Raw genomic sequence first — 25,512 nt, forward strand, 5'->3', positions numbered from 1 at the left:
AGAGAAGTTGAAGATTAATGAGAAAGATTAAATAAGGACTAGAGCCAAGTCTCTGAGGAGATGGGAATGGATCAGTTGTGGACAGGAGGAGGATCTCTTTGTAACAGGAGAAGAGAAAGGATGGATGCAGATGATGATAATTTTGAGGTTTCACAGCAGAAAGTTGAGAGAGTTTTTCTTCCTTTCCCATAGTGGTGTTATGGAATTCCCCTGGAAGTGATAACTAGAAAACAAATTTTGCCAATGGCTTTTCCATTTTGTTATGATTGTAGTCATGCTATTTTCAGAGTTATGGTCTGAGGTTTGTCATGCACAATTATCAGATTACAAAACAGCTGTGAGCATTTGAGGCCAGAATTTGGTTTTCTCCCTTGTGTACTGTGGAGCCTAATACATTGTTAGTACTTGGTACATGCCAGGTACTCAAATAATAATGGCAAGGACCCTTGCGCTTATCACTGGGGCTTTGCAGCCTGCAAGCTGATGCTAAGGAGTAGTGTTGATTCTCTGGCACCAGCTGTGAGCAAACCACATGAAATTGTTTTCTGCCAGTTAGGAATTTGTATGGAGTGCTCAATCTTCACAGTCACTGAGCACTGACGTAGTTGTGTGGAAGAAGCAAGCAAAAGACACAGCTGTTGATCAAACTTTAGTTTCACTGCTTTGAGTCTGACAACACTTTGTCCTACTCATAGAGTCACTGAATTATGGTTTGTATGGTGGATTTTTGTCCTCCATTTATCTCACCTCCTATACTGAGAACCCCAGGCATGGTAAGCAACTCAACCTTGGTTCTTCTTTAGCTGTCATCCTAGGATCTGGCATATAGTAGATTCTTAATAAATGCCAGATGAATAAATAATGACTAAATGAATTAGTTGATGAGTGAATAAATGAACAATGGAAGAGTATGTACTGAAATACTCTGAATACTAACTTTTCTTTCTTGGCCTGCAGAAGAAGCAATTCATGCTTCCTTCATCCTAGTCAAAGGAGCCTAATTCTGATAATTATGTAGGGACTTCAGCCCTAGTGTTAAGCTTATTTTCCTACTTTTATTCTTACCTCACATCTATTTTTTCACTTATTTTTTCAATGTGTCATGTATTCAGCCTCAAATCTTATTTCAGGACAAACAGACAAAAAAAAAATCTGTTGATCCTTGGATATACACCTGTTTCCATGCCTTTGTGTCTTTCTTAATGATTTTGTTCCTCTGCATGGAATGCCGAAGTCTTCTCCACTCCTCCTGACCTTAATAGGCCTGGAAAACTCTAAGGTATATATACTTTAGTTAAGCTCTTTAAATTGTGAAGAACAGAAGCTCACTAAGGTTACCTCAAATAAAATGAGGTGGGAGAAGGGAGTGGTATGTGCGGGAGATTGTATATGGGTATTATAAATATATAGATAACCTAGAATTGGAATTAGAAAGCTATTGGTTCTGAAACAGGTATAGGGACCAACTACTTTCTCTATATCTTTCATGGCTTCTCTATTACTATTAGCAACTATGTGTTTCATTCCCTATTCTCCTTTCCCAACCAGCCAGCTTTTCCATGGTCTCTGCCCCCTCATTACTTTAGTGTGTTTCCAGCTCATCATGGCTGCTCTAGCTTCTGCCGACCTCACAAACATTTTCATCAATGTCTTTATCCAACTACTTGTTCTTTCTGTAGTTTTAGTTCAAACTCTTAGAGAAGGAATCTGATTGACCCTAGCTCATCTGTCCATCCTAGGCAATGTCAGTGAGGGACAAGATCCTATGACTCTCTAAGCACCTAAAGCTATGAGCAAGGCAGTTAACCTTAGAAGGAGGTATTTTCTTTCCTCAGCTCCTCCAGTGCAAGATATAACCTACTTTACTCTAAAGTAACTTCTACATTGTTTCTGGTAAATCTCTTTCTCATGAATTGTGCAGGAAGGGGCCTCAGATTTCTTCCAGTCCAATGCCTTTATTCAGGGCTGATATTTACATCACAAAAGGTCCTGTCCTTTATAAAAACCTTTACTGCAGGGTTTTAAAAATACCATGTTTTTGTGATGGATTTTAAAATACAACACACTTTATATATAACTCTTTTTTTTTTTTGTTGTTGAGACAGAGTCTCACTTTGTTGCCCAGGCTAGAGTGAGTGCCGTGGCGTCAGCTTAGCTCACAGCAACCTCAGACTCCTCGGCTTAAGCGATCCTACTGCCTCAGCCTCCCGAGTAGCTGGGACTACAGGCATGCGCCACCATGCCCGGTTAATTTTTTCTATATATGTTTTTAGTTGGCCAGATAATTTCTTTCTATTTTTAGTAGAGACGGGGTCTCGCTCTTGCTCAGGCTGGTCTCGAACTCCTGACCTCAAGCGATCCACCCGCCTCGGCCTCCCAGAGAGCTAGGATTACAGGCGTGAGCCACCGCGCCCGGCTATATATAACTCTTAAAGACCTTGATATAGGGATTTATATTCTGGCCATGATGGAGCAATTCATATTGGACTTGCCCTCCCTCTACAAACAACTGTAAACCTGAGCACAATATATGGGACAACTGTTTTCAGGCACTGGATAATAGACAACACAGGACAGGGATGCCTGAGGGAAAGAAAACACCCAAAATGAGTCATATACTTATCCTCGCTCTCTCCTTGGGGACAATTTCTTGATCATGGCTCAGGGAGATGAGATCCAAAGGAGAGCATGATGGTATCAGTGAGATAACTAAGAAGTTAGAATTAGCAGGCAATAACTTTAAAGAAGCTGTTATAAATATATTTATGGACCTAAAGGAAATACCATTTTAATGGATGTACAGATGGGGAATCTAAGCAGAAAAATGGAAAAAATAGAAAAATATAATATGAGAAATGAAAAATTCATTGGATGGGCCTAACAGCTAAATGCGAAGATGGATCCATGGAAATTATCCAATCTGAAGAACAGAGAGAAACAAGATTTTTTAAAAATGTAGCCTTCCTGACCTGTGGGAATATATTATATGTATTTGGAACATGTATGTAGTTGGAATACAGAAGGAAAGAGAAAAGAGGAGGAAAAACATATTTGAAGAAATAATGGTCAAAAATTTCCCAAACTTGGTAGAAAACATATAGCACTATCAAAATGTCTGTGAGTCCCAAGCAGGATAAATACAAATAAACCACAAGCTGGTCTCTCGTAGTCAAACTACTGAACACCAAAGATAAAAATAAAGTTTTGGAAGTAGCCAGAGAAAAATGACACATTGCATATAGGGGAATGATAATGGAATGACATATGTAAATCCCTGAAAGAAAATTGCTGTCAACCCAGGATTCTATATCCAGCAAAAAATACCACTCAAAAAGGAGGGTGAAATAAATACATTTTCAGATAAACTAAATCTAAGAGAATTTGCCATCATCACACTTTCACTAAAAGAAATACCAAAGTAAATTCTTTAGACTGTAAGAAAGTGATACCTTATGGAAAATTGATATATGGGAAAGATCAAAAACTATTGGTAATAGTAAATATGTAGGTAAAGGTAAAAGACCAGCTTTTTTTCTTTCTATTAATTCTCTCTCTCTCTTTTTTTTTTTTTTTTTTTTTTTTTGAGACAGAGTCTCACTCTGTTACCCAGGCTAGAGTGCCATGGCATCAGCCTGGCTCACAGCAACCTCAAACTCCTGGGCTCAAGCGATCCTCCTGCCTCAGCCTCCCGAGTAGTTGGGACTACAGGCATGCACCACCATGCCCAGCTAATTTTTTCTATACATATTTTTAGTTGTCCATATAATTTCTTTCTATTTTTAGTAGAGACGGGGTCTCGGTCTTGCTCAGGCTGGTCTTGAACTCCTGAGCTCAAACGATCCTCCCACCTCGGCCTCCCAGAGTGCTAGGATTACAGGCATAAGCCACTGCACCTGGCCTCTATTAATTCTCTTAAAAGACATATGACTGTTTAAAAGCAAAAAATCATTGTTAAGTGGGGTTTATAATATATATACAAATAAAATCTCTGACAACAATAGGGCAAAGGATAGGGTGGTGCTGGTAAATTAAATTATGATGTTGTAAGATTATTACATAGTTAAGTATGAAGTGGTATGGTATTTATTCTTAGAAGACCATGGTAAGTTTAGGATGCATATTGTAAAACTTAGAGCAACCACACTTGCATGCATGTGCACGCGCTTGCGTGCATACACACACACACACACACGCAAACAATACAGAGAGGCACATCTAAAAAGCCAATACAGAACATAAAATATAACACAAAAAAAATAGTCAATTAACACAAAAGAAAGCAGAAGATGAAGAGAGGAACAACAGCAGATGGAAAAAAATAGAAAACAAAAAGCAACATGGTAAAGACAACCACACCAATACCTCCAATTAAGAGGCAGAGTTTATGCCATCATGCCTGGCTAATTTTTTCTATATATTTTTAGGTGTCCCGATAATTTCTTTCTATTTTTTTAGTAGAGGCAGGGTCTCGCTCTTGCTCAGGCTGGTCTCGAACTCCTGACCTCGAGCTATCCTCCCACCTCGGCCTCCCAGAGGGCTAGGATTACAGGCATGAGCCACCACGCTCGTCCAGTTCCCCATTTTTTTTATGGCTGGATAGTACTCCATGGTATACATATTTCACATTTCATTAATCCACTCATGTATTGATGGGCACTTGTGTTGTCTCCATGTTTGCAATTGTGAATTTTGCTGCTATAAACATTCAAGTGCAGATGTCTTTTTTATAGAACGTTCTTTTTTCTTAGGTAAATATTCAGTAGTGGAATTGCTGGATCAAATAGTAGTTTTAGTTCTTTGAAGTATCTCCATACTACTTTCCATAGAGGTTGTACTAGTTTGCTGTCCCACCAGCAGTGTGTGAATGTTCCTATCTCGGCATCCACACCAACATTTGTTGTTTTGGGACTTTTTGATAGAAGCCATTCTCACTGGGGTTAAGTATTATTTCATTGTGATTTCAATTTGCATTTCCCTGATGACTAGAGACGTTGAGCATTTTTTCATATGTTTGTTGGCGATTAGGCTATCTTTTTTTGAAAAGTTTCTGTTCATGTTCTTTGTCTACTTTTTAATGGGGTTGTTTGATTTTTTTCTTGCTGATTTGCCTGAGGTTTTTTTTTTTATTTTTTTTGAGACAGAGTCTCACTCTGTTGCCTGGCCTAGAGTGCCGTGGCTTCAGCCTAGCTCACAGCAACCTCAAATTCCTGGGCTCAAGTGATCCTTCTGCCTCAGCCTCCCAAGTAGCTGGGACTACAGACATGTGCCACCATGCCCAGCTAATTTTTTCTGCATATTTTTAGTTGTCCAGCTACTTTCTTTCTATTTTTAGTAGAGATGTAGTCTCACTCTTACACAGGCTGGTCTTGAACTCCTGAGCTCAAATAATCCTCCCCGCTCAGCCTCCTAAAGTGCTAGGATTAGATATGGGAGCCACCGCGCCTGGCCCTGAGTTCTTTATAGATTCTAGTTATCAGCCCTTTATTGAATGTATGGCATGCAAATATTTTCTCCCATTCTGTAGGTTGTCTGTTCGCTCCAATGATTGTTTCCTTGGCTGTGTAGCATCTTTAAATTCTTAATTGGTATTTCACATTATAAAAGTAGTGCACATTCACATTAAAAATATTAAAACCATGACAGTGAGTATATGGCAAACAATATTAATCCCCCACCCCATAATTCTCCCCCAGTCACACTGCCTGGACAAACCACTGTCAACAGATTCTCTATATTCTTCCAGAAATTTTACATGTATATGCAGATACACATACACACATATTCGTAAAATAAACAGATGGAGCATCTTTTCCTATAACTTGCTTTTTTATTTGACAATATATATTAGTGAGCTCTCCATAACAATACATAAAGTTTTACTTCATTCTTTTTATTTTATTTATTTTAAAAATAATATACTATTTTTAATTGACAAATAAAAATTGTGTATATTTATCACGTACAACATGACACTTTGAGATATGTATACATTGTGGAATGGCTAAATTGAGCTAATTAACATGTGTATTACCTCATATATTTATAATTTTTTGTGGTGAGAACACTTAAAATCTACTCTCAGCAATTTTTAAGAATACAATACATTGTTACAATAGTCACCACGTACAATAGTCATTCTTATAAAAATATGCATATTATCATTGAATTGCTATAATAATTTATTTTATATTATTTCATTTATTTAACTAGGCCTCTATTGATGAATATTTAGAGTTTTTTCCATTTAAAAAATATTACAGGCCAGGTGTGGTGGCTCATGCCTGTAATCCTAGCACTCTGGGAGGCCGAGGCGGAGGATCATTTGAGCTCAGGAGTTTGAGACCAGCCTGAGTAAGAGCGAAACGCCCCTGCCGCCGTCTCTACTAAAAATGGAAAGTAATTATCTGGACAACTAAAAATATATGCAAAAAATTAGCATGATGGTGCATGCCTGTAGTCCCAGCTACTGGGGAGGCTGAGGTAGGAGGATCGCTTGAGCCCAGGAGTTTGAGGTTGCTGTGAGCTAGATTGACACCATGGCACTCTAGTCCGGGCAACAGAGTGAGACTCTGTCTCAAAAAAAAAAAAAAAAAAATTACAAATAATGCTGCAGCAAGCAGTTTTGTACATACATCTTATGCAGGTGTGAGTATTTCTATAGGAAAAATTCAAGAAAGTGGAGTTGCTGAGTTGAGGGGTATATACATTTTAAATTTTGGTAAATATTGCCAAATTACCCTAGAAACAGTCTGCATCAATTGGCACTCCCACAACAATGTATGATAGTAGTTTTTATCCTGCATGCCACTGTTTAAATATGTTGATATCTCTTTCAACTACAAACACTTATTGAATGCCTTCTGTGAGTTTTAGACACTGCACTAGGCTCAGGAGTTTGAAATGTATTCAGTGTAGCTGGAGGAAGATCTGTTGGGGAATTGCTGTTCCTTTGGGACTAAGAGCTTTTACCCTTTTAGAAATGGAAACTACAAGCTGGTGAGGTATTTAGTTTCAATTTAGCTTAATGGAAACCTGTTAGTGAGTTTTAAAATAAGGACCAAGACAACTGAAATGGTAAACAAAGTCTCTTGGGCTCCAGGAAGGAGGAAGCAGCATCTGTGGGTTTGCATGCTTCGAAGAGCCCCTCTTTCCAGGAACAATAATGTTTCAGCATTGAACTTCTGGATGGAGATGTAAGCTGCTGAAGACTCTAGTCATCCCTGGGGATGGGGAGGGGGGTGCTTTCTAGTAGGCAAAGGGCCACACAGATCTTTTGTGCTGAGGGCAGAGCACGGTCTTTAAATGGGAATGTAATGCCGTCAGCCATCATTTACTGGGCACACACTCTGGCCAGGTGCACATAAAATGCTCCACATTATGTACTTTATGTGCATTGATTCATTTAATCCTCATAGCAAGCCTATGATTATCTGAGAGGGTGTCATTATGACGCCCATTTTAAAGACAAGGATGCTGAGGTTCAGAGAAGACAACTAACTTGCCAAAGGTCATAAAACTAGCAGGTAGCAGAGTGGAGACTCAAACCCAGGTATGGTTGACTTCAAAGCTCATGTTGGGCTCCATGGCTTCATCTGATCACATACTGATTTTTAAAATATTATATCTTGGCCGGGCGCGGTGGCTCACGCCTGTAATCCTAGCACTCTGGGAGGCCGAGGTGGGCAGATCGTTTGAGCTCAGGAGTTCGAGACCAGCCTGAGCAAGAGCGAGACCCCACCTCTACTAAAAATAGAAAGAAATTATATGGACAGCTAAAAATATATATAGAAAACATTAGCCGGGCATGGTGGCGCATGCCTGTAGTCCCAGCTACTCGGGAGGCTGAGACAGGAGGATCGCTTGAGCTCAGGAGTTTGAGGTTGCTGTGAGCTAGGCTGACGCCACGGCACTCACTCTAGCCTGGGCAACAGAGTGAGACTCTGTCTCAAAAAAAAAAAAATAAAATAAAATAAAATATTATATCTTTATATTAATAATGGGGAACAGCTTAATAATTTTTTATTTCCTTATTTAGCCCTAAAATATGCTCAGGGACAAATAGATCACTTACACTGTTCAGTGGGTCATGAACTAAAACAGGTCTAAATGCAGGTAAATGCCCAGTAACTGGTAATAAATCCTCTGTTACATTGACCAGAATTTTTGTTTTCAGTGTATCCTTCCATTGACCATGTCATTTGATACGAACCATTCTCAGTATCCTTGTCTTTAAAATGGGAACAGTTTTACCTTCATTGCAAGGAAGCTGTGAGGATTGGGTATAATGATTGTACAATGCCTAGCAGGATGCCTGGACATCAGTCAGCACTCACTAGATTGCAGCCAGGATGGTGATGATGATCATCAACTGGTCTCTGCCTCCTCCCTCCCCTATCCCCTCTGCAGATTATGCCAGGCTAATAGACTTCAAACTTGTGCTCTTGGTATGTCACTGCTGTACACGAGAATGTCTCTTGTCAGCTATCTCATTCTCTTCCGGCTCCTTTCCACAGTTTTCCAGACTTCTTTGGGACCCACTCTCTGCCCTTTGGCTTCCTTAAATGTTATAGGACAGATTGAGTGGGGTTGCACTGAGGGCTGCTTATGGAAAGGGACAGTCCTGAGGGCTGGGCCAAGCTAGGAAGGATATTAACCTAAATATCATCCAAAAGTGTGCTGAGCCAAGAGGATAATCCAAAACTATGCTGGAAGAACAAGGCAGTTAGAGGCCCAGAGAGGCAGCATGTTGGTGGGGTAGTGGGACCCACGTAGAGGCTGGCCTGACAGAAGAGTATTAATTGCAGCCAGACATCATGGTTGGTAGTAGTGAGGGAAAGGAGCAAGATGCAGTGATGTCAATGGTTCAGGAAAGAAATCCTGTGAACACTGAGAAAGATAGGAGACATTTTATGTGGGCAGCCCCTCCTAGGTGGCCACTGGCACCTGCCCAAGGCTCAGGGAGCATATCTGACCACCAGGCACACAGACCCAGTCTCCTTGCTTACCTGGCTCTTTCCTACATAAGCTTTGGGAGAACTGTTAAGTGTCTGAGTGTGGCTGTGGGAGAGAAAGAGTAGGAAATGAGGCAGGTACCATGTTAGGGAGCTTTGGCTGGAGAGCTCTTGGAGACTTTAAAACAGGAGAGTAACATGATCAGATTTATGTTTTAAGAAGATCACTTATAGACAGTGATTAAGAGTTTGGGTTCAAATCCTGGTCAACTTTGGGTCAGTTGCTTGATCTCTCTATGCCTCAATTTCCTTATCTGTAGAGTAGGAATAATGATACCTCCTACCCCACAGAGTGGTTGTGGAGATTAAATGAGATAATGTGCATAAATAGCTTAGTAAATGACTGGCCCACAGTAAGTGCTCAGTAGCTGAAAATGATGATAATGATGTAATTATTAGAGTGGAAAGAGACTGGAGTCAGGGAGATCATATGTATTAATAGTTAGGCAAAGATAGTAAGCTTGAATTAGGGGGGTGTAAATGGAGAGGATAGTTATGAAAGATATTAAAGAAATAGAACTGTTAGACTTTGAAATAGAATGCTAATGAGAGGGTGAAGAAAAGGCAGGCATCTTTAATATTAGTAGTTCCAGTTTCCAACCTGGATGGCTAAATGGATAGTGGTGCACTTGAGGGAATACTGGAGGAAGTGGCAGTTTGGGGTGAAAAAAAGAACATAATGAGGTTGGTTTGTAAGGTAGTTTGAGTACTCTGTCATCAGTTTGGATATGAGATTCTGGGAAGTCTAAACTGAAGAAATAGGTTTGAGCTTTACCACAAGATGGAAGATAAAGCTATGAGCAGGGAAGAGTACCCAAGGGGAGTGTGTAGGATAATAAGACCAGAGCATCAAGCATATAGCCCTGGAGGGGTCAAGAATATTGAGAAGGAGACATTGGAGAGATTGGTGACATGAAAAAGAAGGTGGAGAAGTTTCAAGAAGGAGGCAGGGAGCCCTCAGCAACAGCAGATCCTGTAAGAGAACTGAGACGTGACAACTAAACAGCTGAGTTGTTACTGGTGACCTTTATAAGGAGAGGTGAACTCCATCCAAGTGCTAGGCTCTGTGCTAGTGGTCCAAAGATGAATAAGACACAATTTCTGCCCTCATGGTGCTCACATGGGGATCTGTAACAATGAGGATAGAAGAATGCTCTACTGTGAAGAATTTCAGACTGGGACATCTGTTGTCCCATTGATCAGCAGGGCTAAGCTGTCTGCCATGGTGGGTTGGGTGGATTTCCTCTTCCTGGCTTACTCCTTCATAGACATCCTCCCTCGGCCAAATAGAATGACCTATCCAGGAGAAAAGGACCGTCTTTTGTCAATAGCCCAAGAATGATGGGTCTTGCTGGAATTGTCAAGCTGCCTCCCAGGTGTACTGCAGTGTTCTGCTTCTTTCATGACATTGCCCCCTTCTGTAGACCAAACTCAGAGAAAACAGTGTCTATTTGAATATACATTTGATCCTTCATTTCACAACAGCCAGTACTTGTTTTCGTGGTGGAAGGTAGAGGGTAGCCTTGCTCAAAGTGAGGAAAGGAAGAGTAAAGGAAGGTAGGAGAAAGGTGGTAACATGTCAGGAGGAGTTAGATAAAGGACTAGCAGAGGCTAGTTGGGCAGTTTTGTTAGGCAGAGACAGTGGGAGCAGGGAGGGAAAAGGGGAAGATGACATTCCTGGCAAGAGAAATAATAACAGCAAAGGTAGAGAGGTAGAAAAGCACAGGCCAGGCTCAGGGACTTGTGGGACTGTACCCCAAACTCCTAGCACATGAGGGGTGGAAGAACAGGCTGGAATGGAGACTTGGAGCCAGATGATAGAGTTCTGAGGGCCAGGGGAGGGAGGTTGGGCTTTCTTCTTCCATGGTTTGAAGGCTTCTGGGAGGAGCCATCAAAAAGCCTTTTAGAAATTCAGTCTTGTCTGTCTCAAGCTTCTCCTTCTGGAAGACCAGGGGCCCAAAGTGGCAGCCTGACATTCAATCTACTTTGCCATGGTTGGGAAGTCAGGGCTGTAGCTGATTTCATTGGCCTGTTTTGCATTTATTATAGTGTGGCTTTTATAGTGTGTTAATTGAAATATTTCCAACTGCCAAAAACAATTACACTCAAATTGCCTTGTCAGTTCTTTTATTGCCAGATAAATGTTTTACAGACATATTTACAGGGGGCAGTGGTAACTGGATCTCGTTTTCTATTTAAGGCTGGTGGTTTGGGTTGGGATTGGCCCTCCAGTGCTCTGTTGTGGGCTGGAAAGTTTTTGCACGTTGTAACACTTCCATCCTGTTACCTTAGGGATCAGAGGCCCTTCAAAGGAAAGCAGCTTTCTGGCTCATGTGGCTTAGCCTCAGAGAAGGGTTCCCATCACTGGAAACCTTGGAAACCTGGCAGAAATCTGAATCCTGCTGCTCACCCTACCAGCAACAATCCCTGCCCAAGCTGAGACATACTTTTCTCTTCCTCTGGAATCCCTTTCCGCCCTTCCAACCACCAAGCCTCTCCCAAAGACCCTACCATGTCAGAGTCGTAAGAGCCCATCTAGTCTAACTCCTCCTTCGTTTTGTATTTGGGAAACCAAGGCTCAAATTCTTCCCCCAGATCACACACATGGTCAGTGACAGAGCTGGGAGCAGAGGCCTCTTTCTAATGTGCCATGCTGCCACCAATGTGTGCCCTTTGGCTCCTCTGCTGCTTTGACCCCTCCTTCAGTGCTCTAGGCTGCTCCTTCCAAGAGCCCCCCCAACCCCTCACATCTCCAGCCCCACTGATCTCCCTTGAGCTTGATCATCTGAAACACCTATTTCTCCTGTATAGGTGGGATTCTTGTTTGTTTGTTTAGTGGAACAGTTTACTGTCTCTGTCACTGTTATTCTCTTGCCTTTGTACATGATGCTTTCTCTTTCTGAAAAACATTTTATCCACCTAGACAATGCATGCTTGTCCTTTGACACCCAGCTAAGACAGGGCCACTTCTGGAAGCCTTTTCTGTGCAACCCAGGCTGGGTAGGTGCCCCTGTGCACTTCCATTATGCCCTGTGTACACTCATCTCTATTGCTGCCACAGAACTGGCTTTCAAAGGAACACATAGTGAGTGATGAGCATTGATCACACTAATCTGTCCTCCACGGACCCTGAGCAAACTGGGATAGGGACCTCATCTTTCTTTGCCTTTGTCCCACTGCTTAAGTTAGTACCCGACACATAAATAGAATGTTTATCAAATTAAATTGAGCATGCTGCACTTGGGAACATAAAATTTAAGCATGTTAGAACTGGAAGGTCATCACATCCAATCCTATGCATTTTACTGATGAGAAAACTGAAGCCCAGAGAGAAATGACACTTTTCCCAGGGTCATGAAGACTAATGGGTTTGATAGCATTCATTCATTCATTCATTCAGTATTTTGAACACTTACTATGTTCTGAGCATCGGTCTAGTTGCTGAAGATACAGAAGTGTTGAAAGCGTATAAAAGCACCTGCTCATAAAGAGCATATATTCATTCCAAACAAGTGTTTATGAATATTATCTGCATTTGAAATCCCCTTATTGCCTAGGGACAGGGCTGAGCACTTAGAATATGCTTTAAAAATATTTGTTGAACTAGTTGCAAATAAGAAATTCCCGGTGCTAAGTTACTTGGTTGCTCTTCATGGGTCAGTCTCACTGATGCTGAAATGGGATTGCCTCAGGTACAGGACCTCTTTGGCTGGGCTAAGAAGAACATGTTACCACTTAGAGTGCCACGGAGACTGTTTCTGAGGCTTGGGAAAGCTCTATGTCCTTTGTCTGTGAGGTCCCTGGGCAGAAGCCTCCATGTGATACTATTTATGATATTTCCATGTCAGTTCACTTATGACTTACCTTCTGTTTCTGTTCTTCATTCAGAGCACCAGCATGGGCAGAGGAACCAGGAAGAGAGTAAGTGCTGAGCCCACCACAGTCTCTCAGCAAGATGCTAAATACTTTTTTCTATTGAAAATATTATTTACATATTTTTAGAAAATTCAAACAAACTAAAAGAAGAATGTTAAAAATCACCCTTAAGCCTCCCACCCTAGAATAACTTTAGTTCATATGTGATGTTATATCCTCTGAGATATTTTTATGCATATATAAAAACGACACATATTTATTTTTAAATGGAATCAAACTGTATATGTTATTTTATAACCTGTTTTTCAAATAAATATTTAGAATGTCTTTCACTGCTAATAAATATACTTTTATGGCATCATTTGAAATTTCTGCATAATATTTTACTTTATGTTCTTTAAGGCCATACCATAATTTGTTCACCCATGCCACATTGTTAGACATTTAGATGTTTCCTTTTTCACTATTATGATCAATCCTCTGATAAATATCCATACATGTAAATCTTGGGCATGTCCTTGGTTATTTCCTTGTTATAAATTCCTACATGTAGAAATTTGGGTAAGAATATAAACAGTTATTAGGCTGTTTTCAAATTGAAATTTTGTAAATATTTCAAATATTTTCAAATTGCTCTTTAGATAGGTTGTGCTAATTTGTGGGTGCCCGTTTTCCCACAACCTCACCAACACTGGATATTCATTTTCTTTGGTTGTTTGTTTTATAGTTTTGCCAATTTTATAGCAAAAAATGCATTATTTTATTTTACATATCTTTGATTGCTAATGAGAGTGACCATTTAAAAAAATATGTCATGAACCACTTTGGCAGGGTGTTTAACTGTCTACCAAGGAAAGGCAAAACTTCTAGCCCTTGATTTTTCTTTTCTCCAAATGTGAGGGAATGTGAGGCTTCAAGTAACTAAGTACAGAGAATATTGCTCCAAGGGTAGCCTTACGGTGGCAGACTGGAAGGTAAAATATAAATTAGAGTTGAAGTACAGCTTGGCATCCTTTCTTGATGTCTAAGCCACTTTGCATAGAGCCCTGCCCTTGGCAGTTGGCCCTGAACATTGGCCTCTGGGCTTTATGGAGGGCAGTAGGAAGGAGCCAGTTCTTCTGGTCTCACCACTAGAGCCAAAGGCCCATCACAATATTTTAGCTAAGCCCTGACCTCCAGGGTGGAAGTGGCCATGATCTTTCAGGCAGAAAACTCTGTCCTGAGCAGCTCCTTTGGACTCTTCCATGAGTCGTACATTTTGGATTCTATGTACAAGGGGCAGAGCTTGGCTTCTGAAAGGATTTGTGAATGAAGGGGTTTCCTGAAGCCATGCTTGCTTGTCCAAGCAGATCAGGTGCTCCTGACCCTCATGTGAGGTTTTTGTCCAGGATGAAGATTCAGGGACCGAAGTCGGAGAAGGGACAGATGAATGGACCCAGTCCAGAGCCACAGTTAGACCCCCTGACCAGCTGGAGTTGACTGATGCGGTGAGTGAGTAGCCTCCTATCCTTGTTCTTTCCACCTCCTCCAGCTTCAGAGACGAGTTCTTCCATGCACTGATCGGGAGCCTGCACAGAACCCAGCTTCTGATACCCTGGGGGATTCCCCTAAACCTCAGAGGAGGTGGGGGGGTCTACATGTATGACCCTCTTGGTGTTTCTGTCCCTCAGGAGTTAAAGGAGGAGTTCACCCGGATTCTGACAGCCAACAACCCACATGCACCCCAGAACATTGTCAGGTACAGCTTCAAAGTAAGTCATCCCCTCCTGGGCAGGGGCCTCTATATGCATCTCCCTGGAGTGGCAATGGCTTGCTATGTTGCAAGAGCCTCTCAGCTATTCTAGATGAGATCACTTTTAAACTGAGGTCCTTCACTGGAATCCTGGGATTTTACATGGAATTTTCCAGAGATTTTTAAAATTTCTTTATATGGCTCCCTTGCAGTCTTACCAATTGCAGTGTCTTGAGTGCCCCACAGAGCCACTCTTTTCAAGAATCTTGAAATGGTGTCTCACGCCTGTAATCCTAGCACTCTGGGAGGCCGAGGCGGATGGATAGCTCGAAGTCAGGAGTTTGAGACCAGCCTGAGCAAGAGCGAGACCCCGTCTCTACTAAAAATAGAAAGAAATTATCTGGCCAACTAAAATATATATAGAGAAAAAATTAGCCGGGCATGGTGGCACATGCCTGTAGTCCCAGCTACTCGGGAGGCTGAGGCGGTAGGATTGCTTGAGCCCAAGAGTTTGAGGTTGCTGTGAGCTAGGCTGATGCCACAGCACTCACTCTAGCCTGGGCAACAGAGTGAGACTCTGTCTCAAAAAAAAAAGAATCTTGAATCATTTGGTTGGACAAAAACTTTTCCAATATGTATGAGATATTTTTTACTAACATAAACTATTAGATCTTTAGAAGCTGGGTTTTCCTCCAGTCAGACATCTGGGTGGAGTACAAACTCCCCTCTGGACAAGAAAGAGCTGGCCTTCCCCCTCTGCACCCATCCCCCACATTCCTGCCTGGAAGGAAGCCCCACACAGGCTCCAGTCTCAGCAACTCTTGACATCACAGCCAGGCAGGCAGGTGATCCCTTAAGGACCTTCCTCTAGTACACGTTGTGTGGGTGAGTTCTCACTTGGTAGACAAATATGTGGCATGTCTTTATGGGGGACAACACTGTTCTTGACCATAGCAAGGTCAGTTTCTGTGGGTATGGACTGAAGAGAATGTCTGAGTACATTCTGAGCTAAAGTGGAAGTGACGCATGTTTTTATTTCATTATTTTGAGACTCATTTGTTCCATGCTTACTGTGCACAGTGTCAGGTCCTATATTAAGTCTTTTACGTAAAATATCTCATATAACCCTCACATTTCTTTGATATAGGAACTATTATTTTCATTTTATGAAAACTAAGATTACATTAGATAAAACAAATTATAAAAGTCACACAACAAAGATTCAAAGCAAGATTTAAATTAGTTTGACTCCAAAGCAACATTACACTGCTTCTTTAAAAAATTAAAAAATATATATGTATAACATTTTGAATATATAATAGAAACCCATGATACAAATTTCAAAAGATTAAAAAAAAACAATGAAAACATAATGAAAATTAAACCTCCCTCTCTCCCCTGTCCCCTTCCCTGGAGACAATAGTTTCTTTCTTTGTTTTTTTTTCCCAACAGTTTTATTGAAATATAATTTACATGCCAGACAATTAAGCCATTTAAAATGTACAATTCAATAGCTTTTAGTATATTTACAGATTGTACAATTATCTCCACAATCAATTTTAGAACATTTTCCACTTTCCCCAAAAGAAACATTGTAGCTCTTTGCTCTCATTCCTCATCCTCCATCCCTTCCAGGCCTAGGCAGCCACTAAACTATTTTCTGTTTCTGTAGATTTACCTGTTGTAGACCGACCGACCGACCTTCCTTCCTTCCTTTCTTTCTTTCTTTCTTTTTTTTTTTTTTTTTGAGACAAGAGTCTCACTCTGTTGCTCAGGCTAGAGTGCCGTGGCATCAGTATAGCTCACTGCAACCTCAAACTCCTGGGCTTAAGCAATCATCCTACCTCAACCTCCCGAGCAGCTGTAACTACAGGCGCGCACTACCACACCCAACTAATTTTTCTGTTTTTGGTAGAGCCAGGGTCTCGCTTTTGCTCAGGCTGGTCTCAAACTCCTGACCTCAAGCGATCCTCCCACCTCAGCCTCCCAGAGTGCCAGGATTACAGGCGTGAGCCACTGCACCTGGCCTGAACATTTCATATATATGGAATAACACAATATGTGGCCTTTTGTGATGAGCTTCTTTCACTTAGCATAATGTTTTCAATTCATCCATGTTGTAGCATGTGTCAGTACATCATTTGTTTTTATTTCCAAATAATATTTCATTGTATGAATATACCATATTTTATTTACCTATTTATCAGTTGATGGACATTTAGATTGTTTCTGCTTTTTGGCTGTTACGAATAATGCTGCTATGACCATTTGTGTACAAGGTTTTGTGAAAAATTTCTTGAACACACTGCTTCTTATTTAAGAATATATAGTCAACGCCTTCACAAAGAGACTGAAACAAATCCAGATGTGTTTCCTGAAAGGTGCTACTCGTGAGTTTTGCTAATGGCTTCCCTTAGGCAGCTTGTAAAGGTCAGAGGGAAGCTGCCTTGCACTCCCTGCTGTTATGCCGGAGATCTCAAAGTCAATTTTAGTGGTTGCTAGAATGCTTATCAATGAGGAGGCAGTCTAGAAGAACCAACTAGGGTGGTGGGCAAGGTAGCTAATGCCTGCAATCCCAGCACTTTGGGAGACCAAAGAGGCAGAATTGCTTGAGGCCAAGAGTTTGAGACCAGCGTGAGCAACATAGTGAGGCCTCTTCTCTAAAAAAAATTTTTAAATTAGCCGGGTGTGGTGGCACACACCTATAGTCCCAGCTACTCGGGAGGCCGAGGTGGGAGGATTGCTTAAGCCTCTTGTATGGAACAGGGAGATTGGGGTTGTCTGTGAGGATATATCCAGCCCGGGACTCTGCCAAGTTCAGTGGAGAGAGGGCCATGGCAGGTATGTTTGATGACTGATCTGCCCCAGGTCTGTGATGTGGCAAGTGAACTGGGATCCCTTGGCATGGATGTAGGAGATAAGACACATGAGCTGGTGATACGTAAATCTGGGGCTGCTTGAGGTTGGAAGGACTAGATATTTTAAAATAAATCTTTGATTGATGAGAACTTTAAAAAATACTTGATTTCATTTGCCTCCTTTTCTTTAAATTAAAATGCAGTGAAAAGTTTGGGTTTTGCAGTCAGGATAACATACGTGTAAAAACAAAAAAGGAAACTTTGGGTTAACTGAGGATGTGGTGAGTTGTATTTCCCTTAACAGACTGTCTTTGGTCTTAGAGAATGAAGGCAGACTACATTCTGACTCAAGCCCTTTTGGGGATCCCTGGCTTGACTCAGCCCCTTCTCTTCTTAGGAAGGTACATATAAGCTTATTGGCTTTGTGAACCAACTGGCAGTTCACTTCAGCCAGGTCGGGAACCTGATCCCCAAAGACTCGGATGAAGGACGGCGACAGCATTACCGTGATGAGTTAGCGGCAGGTAGGACTCTGGGCCAGCCTGAGGCTGCAGCCCTGGGCCTAGTCCCCTTTCTCTGGTTACCCTAAGGAGTAGACCCCTAAGCCAGAACTTTGTAGAGTCTCTACTTACATAAGGAGACTAGCTAGCTGGCTGTCCTGGTCTGGGAGCTAACCCATGACACCCAGGCTAAAGACGACCCTGGAGCTAGGCAAGTCTGAAAGGCAGAAACCAAGAAGATCCTTCCTGCCAGGTATTGGGGGAACAGACTTAGAGTTTGAGCTTAATGGCAATATCCTACCAAGGTTCTCAGGAGTCTGCCAAAGTGGTGATTTCAGAAACAGAAAATCTTGAAGAAGATGAAGAGCCCAAGGAGTTAGAAGCTGAAGCTGGAAGTCAAACAGATGTGCCTGCCGCTGGGGTATAGTATAATATTGCTCTCCATCCCTGCTCTTCCAGCTCAAGCTCTGGATGGAGGCTTCAGGGGTGACTTATGTGGGGAGGAGGGAGACTGAACATGAGAATTTAGATGCTGCAGGTGCCAAAGCATCTGGCAGCATCACTCTTTCCCACCCCTGTCCTATCCCAAGACTTCTACCCCCCTCCCAATTCTCCACCACCTCCTTCTCACACCTGAGTCCTAGTCCTCTGGATCTTTATTTCCAGGCAGCTGAAACAGTGACTGAAGAATTGATAACTCCTGTGCAGCCCAAGGAGCGAATGCTCACTAATAAGTTCAACTTCAGCGAGAGGGCCTCACAGACCTTCAACCACCGCCTCCGGGTAGAGCAGCCCCCACCTTAGCCCCTTTGCTTTGCAGCTTGCACCGTGCATGGCAGGGAGGAGAAAGGTCTGACTCCAGCTCCAGCAGCCCTCAGCCTGGCAGGGTTGGGAGAGCTGGGAGCATGTGTTCAGGTCCCTGTAAGCCATCCTAGCAGGAGTTCAGAGAGTAACAAGGAGACTAGAGCCTCTGAAAAGCTCCACTAAAAGGCTTAAACTCAAGCTGGACTTTGTAGACAGGGTAGAAATCAGCACCTGAGAGGAGAGGGGTGGCCACGATGTGCTGGGGGAATAGGGAGCCTAGGAGCCAGCTGACTGAAGTGGATGGGCTCTGTGGTAGACCAGGTGGCAAAGGCCAGAAAGATTCCCTGACTTGTGAGTGTGGAGGATCCTGAGAACCAGGCTGAGGGAGCCTCTCAGGGTTTCAGGAGAGAGACTCACACACATAACAGCAGTGTGCTGCAGAAATGAATCTGCGGATGGAGGGTGAGGTCTATGTGGTGAGTTTTTGACAGTGCCTCATCACCCTGTGTGGTCCCTCTGCTAACACCTGGTAATCTGGGTGATACATGATGGGGAAGGGCCACATTTCCCTGCTGGAGCCGGAGACCTCAGGATTAGGGAGAAACCTTCTCAGGATGAGAGACATTAGCCTGATGGCCTGCCAGAGGCTGACCTCTATGCCCTGGCCTGGCTTCCTGCAGATGAGTCCACCCCCCATTTGGAATTTATCTTCGTTAAAACTGGCAGTCAGCCTTCACTGCCCCTGCTTTCTAGCTTACATTTCTCCTGCAGAAGGCCAGAATGGACAAAATGTGGGCTTTGAGCACATCTTTTGGTCCTTTGCCCAGGCCCCTCTTTACTTCTCCAGTTCTATGTCCCACCCCTCCCTCAGCTCCAAACAAAATGCTTCTCCCAAGGATGTACTGTTGGGTTAAGTGAGAAGGAGTTGAGGGCTTTCTGGGGGTTTCCTGTTGTCATCGTTCTCTAGGATCGGGAATGCCAGATGGAGCCTCCTCCCAGGACAAACTTTTCAGCCACAGCCAATCAGGTAAGGCCCTGGGCCAGCCTAAACCTGTCACCCCACCACCACCACCACACATCCTTTTCTCATTCAGCAGCAAGGGAGAGGGACCTGGCCAAGGACTCCTCTGACAGTCTGCCCTCCTCATCCATCCACCTCCCTGCTCATTGTCCTGAACATCCAGGCTCTGAACACCAGGCACATGAGACAGTAGGTCCCTATCCAATGAGCTCTGGACCAGCCGCACGCCCCCAGGGCAAGGCCATCCAAGTTAAATACAGACATGGCTTCTGGAGCTTCTTTCAGGACCAGGGAGAATGTTTGCTCCCACAGACTTTCTGGAGCCTCTGGTGCCCGGTGGCTGACTCTGAAGTGTTAGCACTCTGACCCTGCCCTCCCAGCAGGCTGCAGTGTTCCTATAGAGCCTTCTCCTTCCCCCTTAAGTCCTCCTGGATGGCCATGCTGGTTTGGGCAGGAAATGGTGCCAGGAGACCTGAGCTCAGGCTTCAACTCTGCTATTTACACTGTAAGATCCTGGGCAAACCATGTCATTCTTAACACCTCAGTTTCTTTCTCTGTCAAGAGGGGATGATAAGCTGCTTTACAGAGTTGTTGGAAGGCTATGAATGAGATAACAGACACTGAAGTACTTTGCAGCATGGAGTACTAGTCCATGGGTGAATTATTAAATGTAAGGTGTGCCTATCTCGCCTCCAGGTGGCAGTGACTGCCCAGCTCTGGGGAGCACACAGTGTGATCTGGGGCATTTGCCCCGCCCAGATCTGCTACTATCTATCTTTGGGCTTCTCCTGCTGTCAGATCAGGGTTTCTTTACCTTTTGCTTATCTCCTTTTGATGCTGAGGTGTGGTCAGTGCTGTAGACAGCCAGCCTGAGCCACTATGTTTATGCTATTTCTGTGGGGGGATGCATTTTTTAAATTTCCTAATTCAGATTCTTAAAAATCACCAACAAAAATGTGAGCTAGCCTGATGTTTCCCCTTTTGTTCTGCCTGGTGGGGCTTGCAGGCTAGAAAAATGTTGATCTCCAGCTGGAGACCCAGCCTCTGGGCTTCAGGATGGATAAGCCCAGCCCAGAGGTGTCCTGAGAACTCTTTTGTTCTTGTTCCAGAGCTGAAGGTTAGCAGGAAAGACAGACATTGAATACATAATTACAGTGGGCCAAGTAGAGGATGCTTGTGACAGGGATTAATGTGACCAACACTGTAAGCCCCAGAGGCCAAAAAGGGGCTTTCTGGGTGAAGACTGTACCCCACAATGATCCTTCTCATCCCCCCTTTCCTAGTGGGAGATCTATGATGCCTATGTAGAGGAGCTTGAGAAGCAGGAAAAGACAAAAGAGAAGGAGAAGACAAAGACCCCAGTGGCCAAAAAAACAGGGAAGAAGGCCATGAGGAAGCTGATGTCTATGGAGTCCCAGGTTTGCTTATGGTTTCCACAGCTGTCACAGAATGTCTGAGTGGGGCTTTGGCCTTTGGGTGGTCAGAAAGATGGCTGTCTGGGAGGGTTTCACAGATACTTAAATCAGGGGCTAATATTGAGGTATAAATAGTTCTTTCTTTGGGGTAAGATGTGAGGAGAGCTACATCTGCCTCTAGCATTCCACACCTGCCCCCCAATTTGATATAGGTCTGGAGGTTAGCAGGGTTTCAAGACTGTTGGGCTAGGGAGTGACAGAAGATGTGAACCTTACTGAAAGCACTATATGTATCCTAGAAGAACTGGGGACTTTGTCCAGGGTGGGGGTGGGATATGAGAAGAAGGCACCACTTCCCCGGGAAAGGGCTCATGGGGTTTGGGAAAGTGAGATGCTTTTTAACTTTTAGTCTTTGGGTTTACTTGCGCCCTATACTTTAGGTGAGTCTTCAGGTCCAGGAGCCAGGTCAGTCAGAGATGGTCACAGGTACCATCAATGCCAGGCCAATGGCTGTGGCCACCCTGGGCTGGATTTACCATGAGAAGCCATGCAGGAGTCATTATAAAGGTCACGGTTGGGGGCTCACTGTGGGTGTGGCTAGCATAGGTTTGGGGATCATCATGTGAGTTACAGTGATGCAACTGTAGGGGGTCACGGCAGGGAGGTCAGCACAGGAAGATGTGGAAGGACCACACTTGTTCCTTTGACAGAGAGAAATCTGGATGGAGAGCCAGAGTCCCAGTGTGGATCAGAATGGGTTTGATCTGCACTGGGGTGGGAGGGACGAGGTCCACAGAAGCTGGGGGCTGGTTTCAGCACCTTGGAGAGCTCTCCCGGCTGCTCTCAGGACGGTGGTTCTGCTCCACTCCAGAATAGAAGCTGGGCCAGTTAAAGGAAGTTCTGTTTCCTTTGTCTGAGTTGTGTCCACTTCCGCTCAATTCTCTGTTCCATTACCATAATAATGTCACATTAAGGGATAACGTCACATTTAGCCCTTGCCTTGGCTTAGTACGAACTGTCCCGATTCAGTTTTATTCAATCACTGACCAAGCACCCAGTGATCGTGGCCATGCTGGGTACTGGAACTCTGAGGTGAAAGATGGAGCCCCTGCCCTGGGGGCTGCCCTGTGTAGACCCTTGGCTTCCCCTGCACCATCATCTAGAGGTTAGAGGCTTTAGAGGGGCTACTGGCCTGAGTCAGGGTTTGCATGAAGATCCATCAGGGGTTTGGCTATGAGCTCTGTGCTGGGACCTATGGTTGTAGAAACCCCAACTATGATCACCAGGACCCATCATCTGGAAGAAAGGTCCCTATGCTGAGACTGGAATCTGACCTGGGGTCTAATCCCTGCCAGAGTTGGCGCCTAACATCCTCAAGGAAGAGGGACTTCCCCCTCTATTACACTGGGCTCTTCCAGCTTGGCTGACATGGAAGGCTGTGATACAGGCAGATTCAAGCCCTCTGGACCAAGAAGCCACTCTGGGAGTATAACACATATACCTCCCGGCAAGTACAGGGTCAGGCTGTCTGTTCGATAGAGTGGGAATGGCAGTTGCCTTACCCTTTGCCCAGGCGCCATGCTTGTGTAGAGTGCCACTCCTTCCTCAAAGGCCTGGGTCAGATTAGGTTGGTATAAAACTCAAGTATGCAGGAGGGGAGAAAAGAATAACTTCATGATACCCTGTAGGAAGGTCTCCAATGGTAGACCCCAAGTTTCTGTCTCATTAATGATTTGGGTGAATGCACAGAAATGAATGCAAGCTTGTGTGATCTGAACAATTAGGTAGCAATGGAGGGAGGGGCTTAGAGGCCACAAGTTCAATCAGAACCAATAAAGAGATGTGGCTGCTCAAGTAGCCTAGCATCCAGGACAACGGAGATAATGGCCACTATACTCTCCTCAAAGCACATCCAGAGACATGAGTCTCCCAGGTCCCCGAGAAGGGTAGTCAGCCTGGGGAGGGACTGGCTCTCTGTGTGGGGCTGAGAGCACAGGCCGGGGAGTCCACAGACCTTGGTTTATATTCTGGCTTTGCCACTTATTAGCTGCGTTTTTCTGAAACCTCTGTTTCCTCATCTGTAAAGACATCCTAAAGATACTTGCTTTGCAAGACTGTTGTGAGAAACCAAGAAAATGTGTGTATGGCCTCTAACATAGTATTTGCGTGCTACCAATCAATAGGTGGTGGCTGTTGTTGTTAGTATGCCATGCCATGACTGATGGAGTCACCTGAGGAAGTGCTGACTGGGAGGAATGAGGCACTGTCCTCCTACCTCAGAGAAGCTATTACCAGGCACACAATTGCTTGTGGCCAGAGGACAGAGTTAGGACCATAGGTAGAAGACCCACGGAAGTAGCTGTCAACTGACTGGCTATCTGATCACAGAAAACGCTGCCTGTTGTGGGGAGGGTCAAGCTTGCCAGGGAGCTGGTGAGGGGAGAGGGTTCCTGCTTTGGGTCAGAGAATAGGGGGGTTAGCCAGGACCAGATGAACTCTAAGAGCTGTGATTGTAAGACTCTGATAAATGTGCTCCTGGGTCAGTTTTCTGAGATAAACTGAGATAAAGTCAGTTTGGGACTTGGCAAAAGGCCCTCAAAGGGCAGTTCCCAGATGTGACTTTATAGGCCTCCACCGCACTAGTCTGCACTTTTCCTCTGACATCATCCCCATGTGGAACTGGGTTAAATAATAATGTGTGTTATTACATTTAATCCTCACAATGACTCTAAGACTCAGAGATGTTAAGTAACTTGCCCAAGTTTTCCACCTGGCCCCTAATCAGTGGGATGGGGTAGGAATGCAGGTCTGTGTAGCTCTAGAACACATTCTGTTAGCCACTGCCTGACACTGCCACTCCTGGGAAATCTAATCCTTGGGAGCCATGGGCCTGGCCCCCTGGCCTCCTTCTGGAAGGCTGTCCACCCTGCTGGTTCACTCCTGCCACCTGCCCTAAACCCTTTGGGCCTTTCTTGTCAGCCTTCAAACTCTGCTCCTCTACTAACCTGCCAAGCACTTCACCTTATGGATTTATGGGATTTCACATAAGGATAATCTTCTTTTTGATTCAAAATGAGTCATTTCTTTCCTGGTGTAAAACTTCTTGCTTTCTCTTTGGTCTGGGCAGTGGGAAGGGCCCTGGGATTAGGAGTCTCATTTCTATTAATACCTGGTACTCCATGTGTAAAAGCATGTCTCTTCCCTCTTCTGGCCTCTGTCTGTGTTTTCCCCAGCCTTTGACTAGGTAAAGGGTTGGACCAGAAGATCTCTGAGGCATTTAATGGGAGTCTGTGTCATTCCCTGAGCTGATAAAACCTCTCTGTCCCCACCAAAGAAGCCTCCAACCTTCCCTTCTCTGTTCTCCCCTCCAAAACACTTCTGGGCTCTCTTCAATGCCCTGTCTTGTGCTTCAAAACAACCTCAGAATGAGAGAGCATGAAGCAGGCTCTGTCCAGGGGCCAGGTATGTCAGCTCAGACCCTTTGCGCCACATGTGAGGTAGGAGTTCCTAGAAGGGAGTGGTGGGGTGAGCTGGCCTTGAGGCATGCAGAGGTGCCTTTACAGAGCTGTCGGGTGGGGGGGGGGGCGGTGTCAGAGAGGCATTGCTGAGCCAATCACAAGTCTGGGCTGTGGCTCAGGGCATACGTCCTTACCACGTGCTGGCTTATGAGGACCTGAGGCTTCTTTATTCCTACAGAGCGATGATATCACCAAAGTGTCTCAAGCTGCTAAAATCGTGGAGCGGATGGTCAACCAGAATACATATGATGACATTGCTCAAGGTAAGATTTGAAGTGCTGGCAACCACTGTTATTGCCTGCATTAAAAATCCTTCATAAAAGATTGGTATTTGAGTGTCCCATGCTAGGTCCTCTAGGTGCGGGGAGAAAACATAATCCCCTCCTCCTCTGGATGTCACTAGGGAGACAAGACATACATGCATCAGCCATGAACAATGGCATAAGAAGCCGTAGATATAGTGATGAGATCTGACAGTGGTGTAGCAAAAATACCTGCACATTAGTGATCCACTGTCATCTTCCCATCGATCCTGGGAGGCGGAAGAGCAGAGATCATGACCCCTACTTTACACATGAGGAAGGTAGGGCCAAGGCCACCTAGCTAGTGAGTGGCAGAGAGGACCCAAATCTAGGGCTTAAGCTTCCTTATTCTGTGTCTGTCCTCTACCCGGTCCAGCTTGGGAATGCTGTAAATACTCGAATGTATGGGATAGACAGAAACTGCTCAAGTAGGGAAGAAAGAACATGAGAGATGAGTGGGAGAAGTCAGGAAAAC

The 25,512-nt window shown here is 44.0% G+C and overlaps 1 protein-coding gene across 1 annotated transcript in view; it reads left to right on the plus strand.

The window, feature by feature from the left end:
* Positions 1 to 25,512, plus strand: part of DNAI1 (dynein axonemal intermediate chain 1) — a 124,257-nt gene that overhangs the window by 74,801 nt on the left and 23,944 nt on the right. Inside the window, exons 3-11 of the mRNA XM_069476523.1 lie at positions 12,900 to 12,932; positions 14,276 to 14,374; positions 14,558 to 14,638; positions 17,875 to 18,001; positions 18,283 to 18,398; positions 18,644 to 18,760; positions 19,749 to 19,808; positions 21,086 to 21,220; positions 24,914 to 24,998. Of these exons, the coding sequence (XP_069332624.1) occupies positions 12,909 to 12,932; positions 14,276 to 14,374; positions 14,558 to 14,638; positions 17,875 to 18,001; positions 18,283 to 18,398; positions 18,644 to 18,760; positions 19,749 to 19,808; positions 21,086 to 21,220; positions 24,914 to 24,998 (844 nt within the window). The 5' untranslated portion in view covers positions 12,900 to 12,908. The remainder of the gene's footprint in view (positions 1 to 12,899; positions 12,933 to 14,275; positions 14,375 to 14,557; positions 14,639 to 17,874; positions 18,002 to 18,282; positions 18,399 to 18,643; positions 18,761 to 19,748; positions 19,809 to 21,085; positions 21,221 to 24,913; positions 24,999 to 25,512) is intronic.

This window comes from Eulemur rufifrons, chromosome 7 (genome assembly GCF_041146395.1).
Source record: "Eulemur rufifrons isolate Redbay chromosome 7, OSU_ERuf_1, whole genome shotgun sequence".
Lineage (NCBI taxonomy): Eukaryota > Metazoa > Chordata > Mammalia > Primates > Lemuridae > Eulemur > Eulemur rufifrons.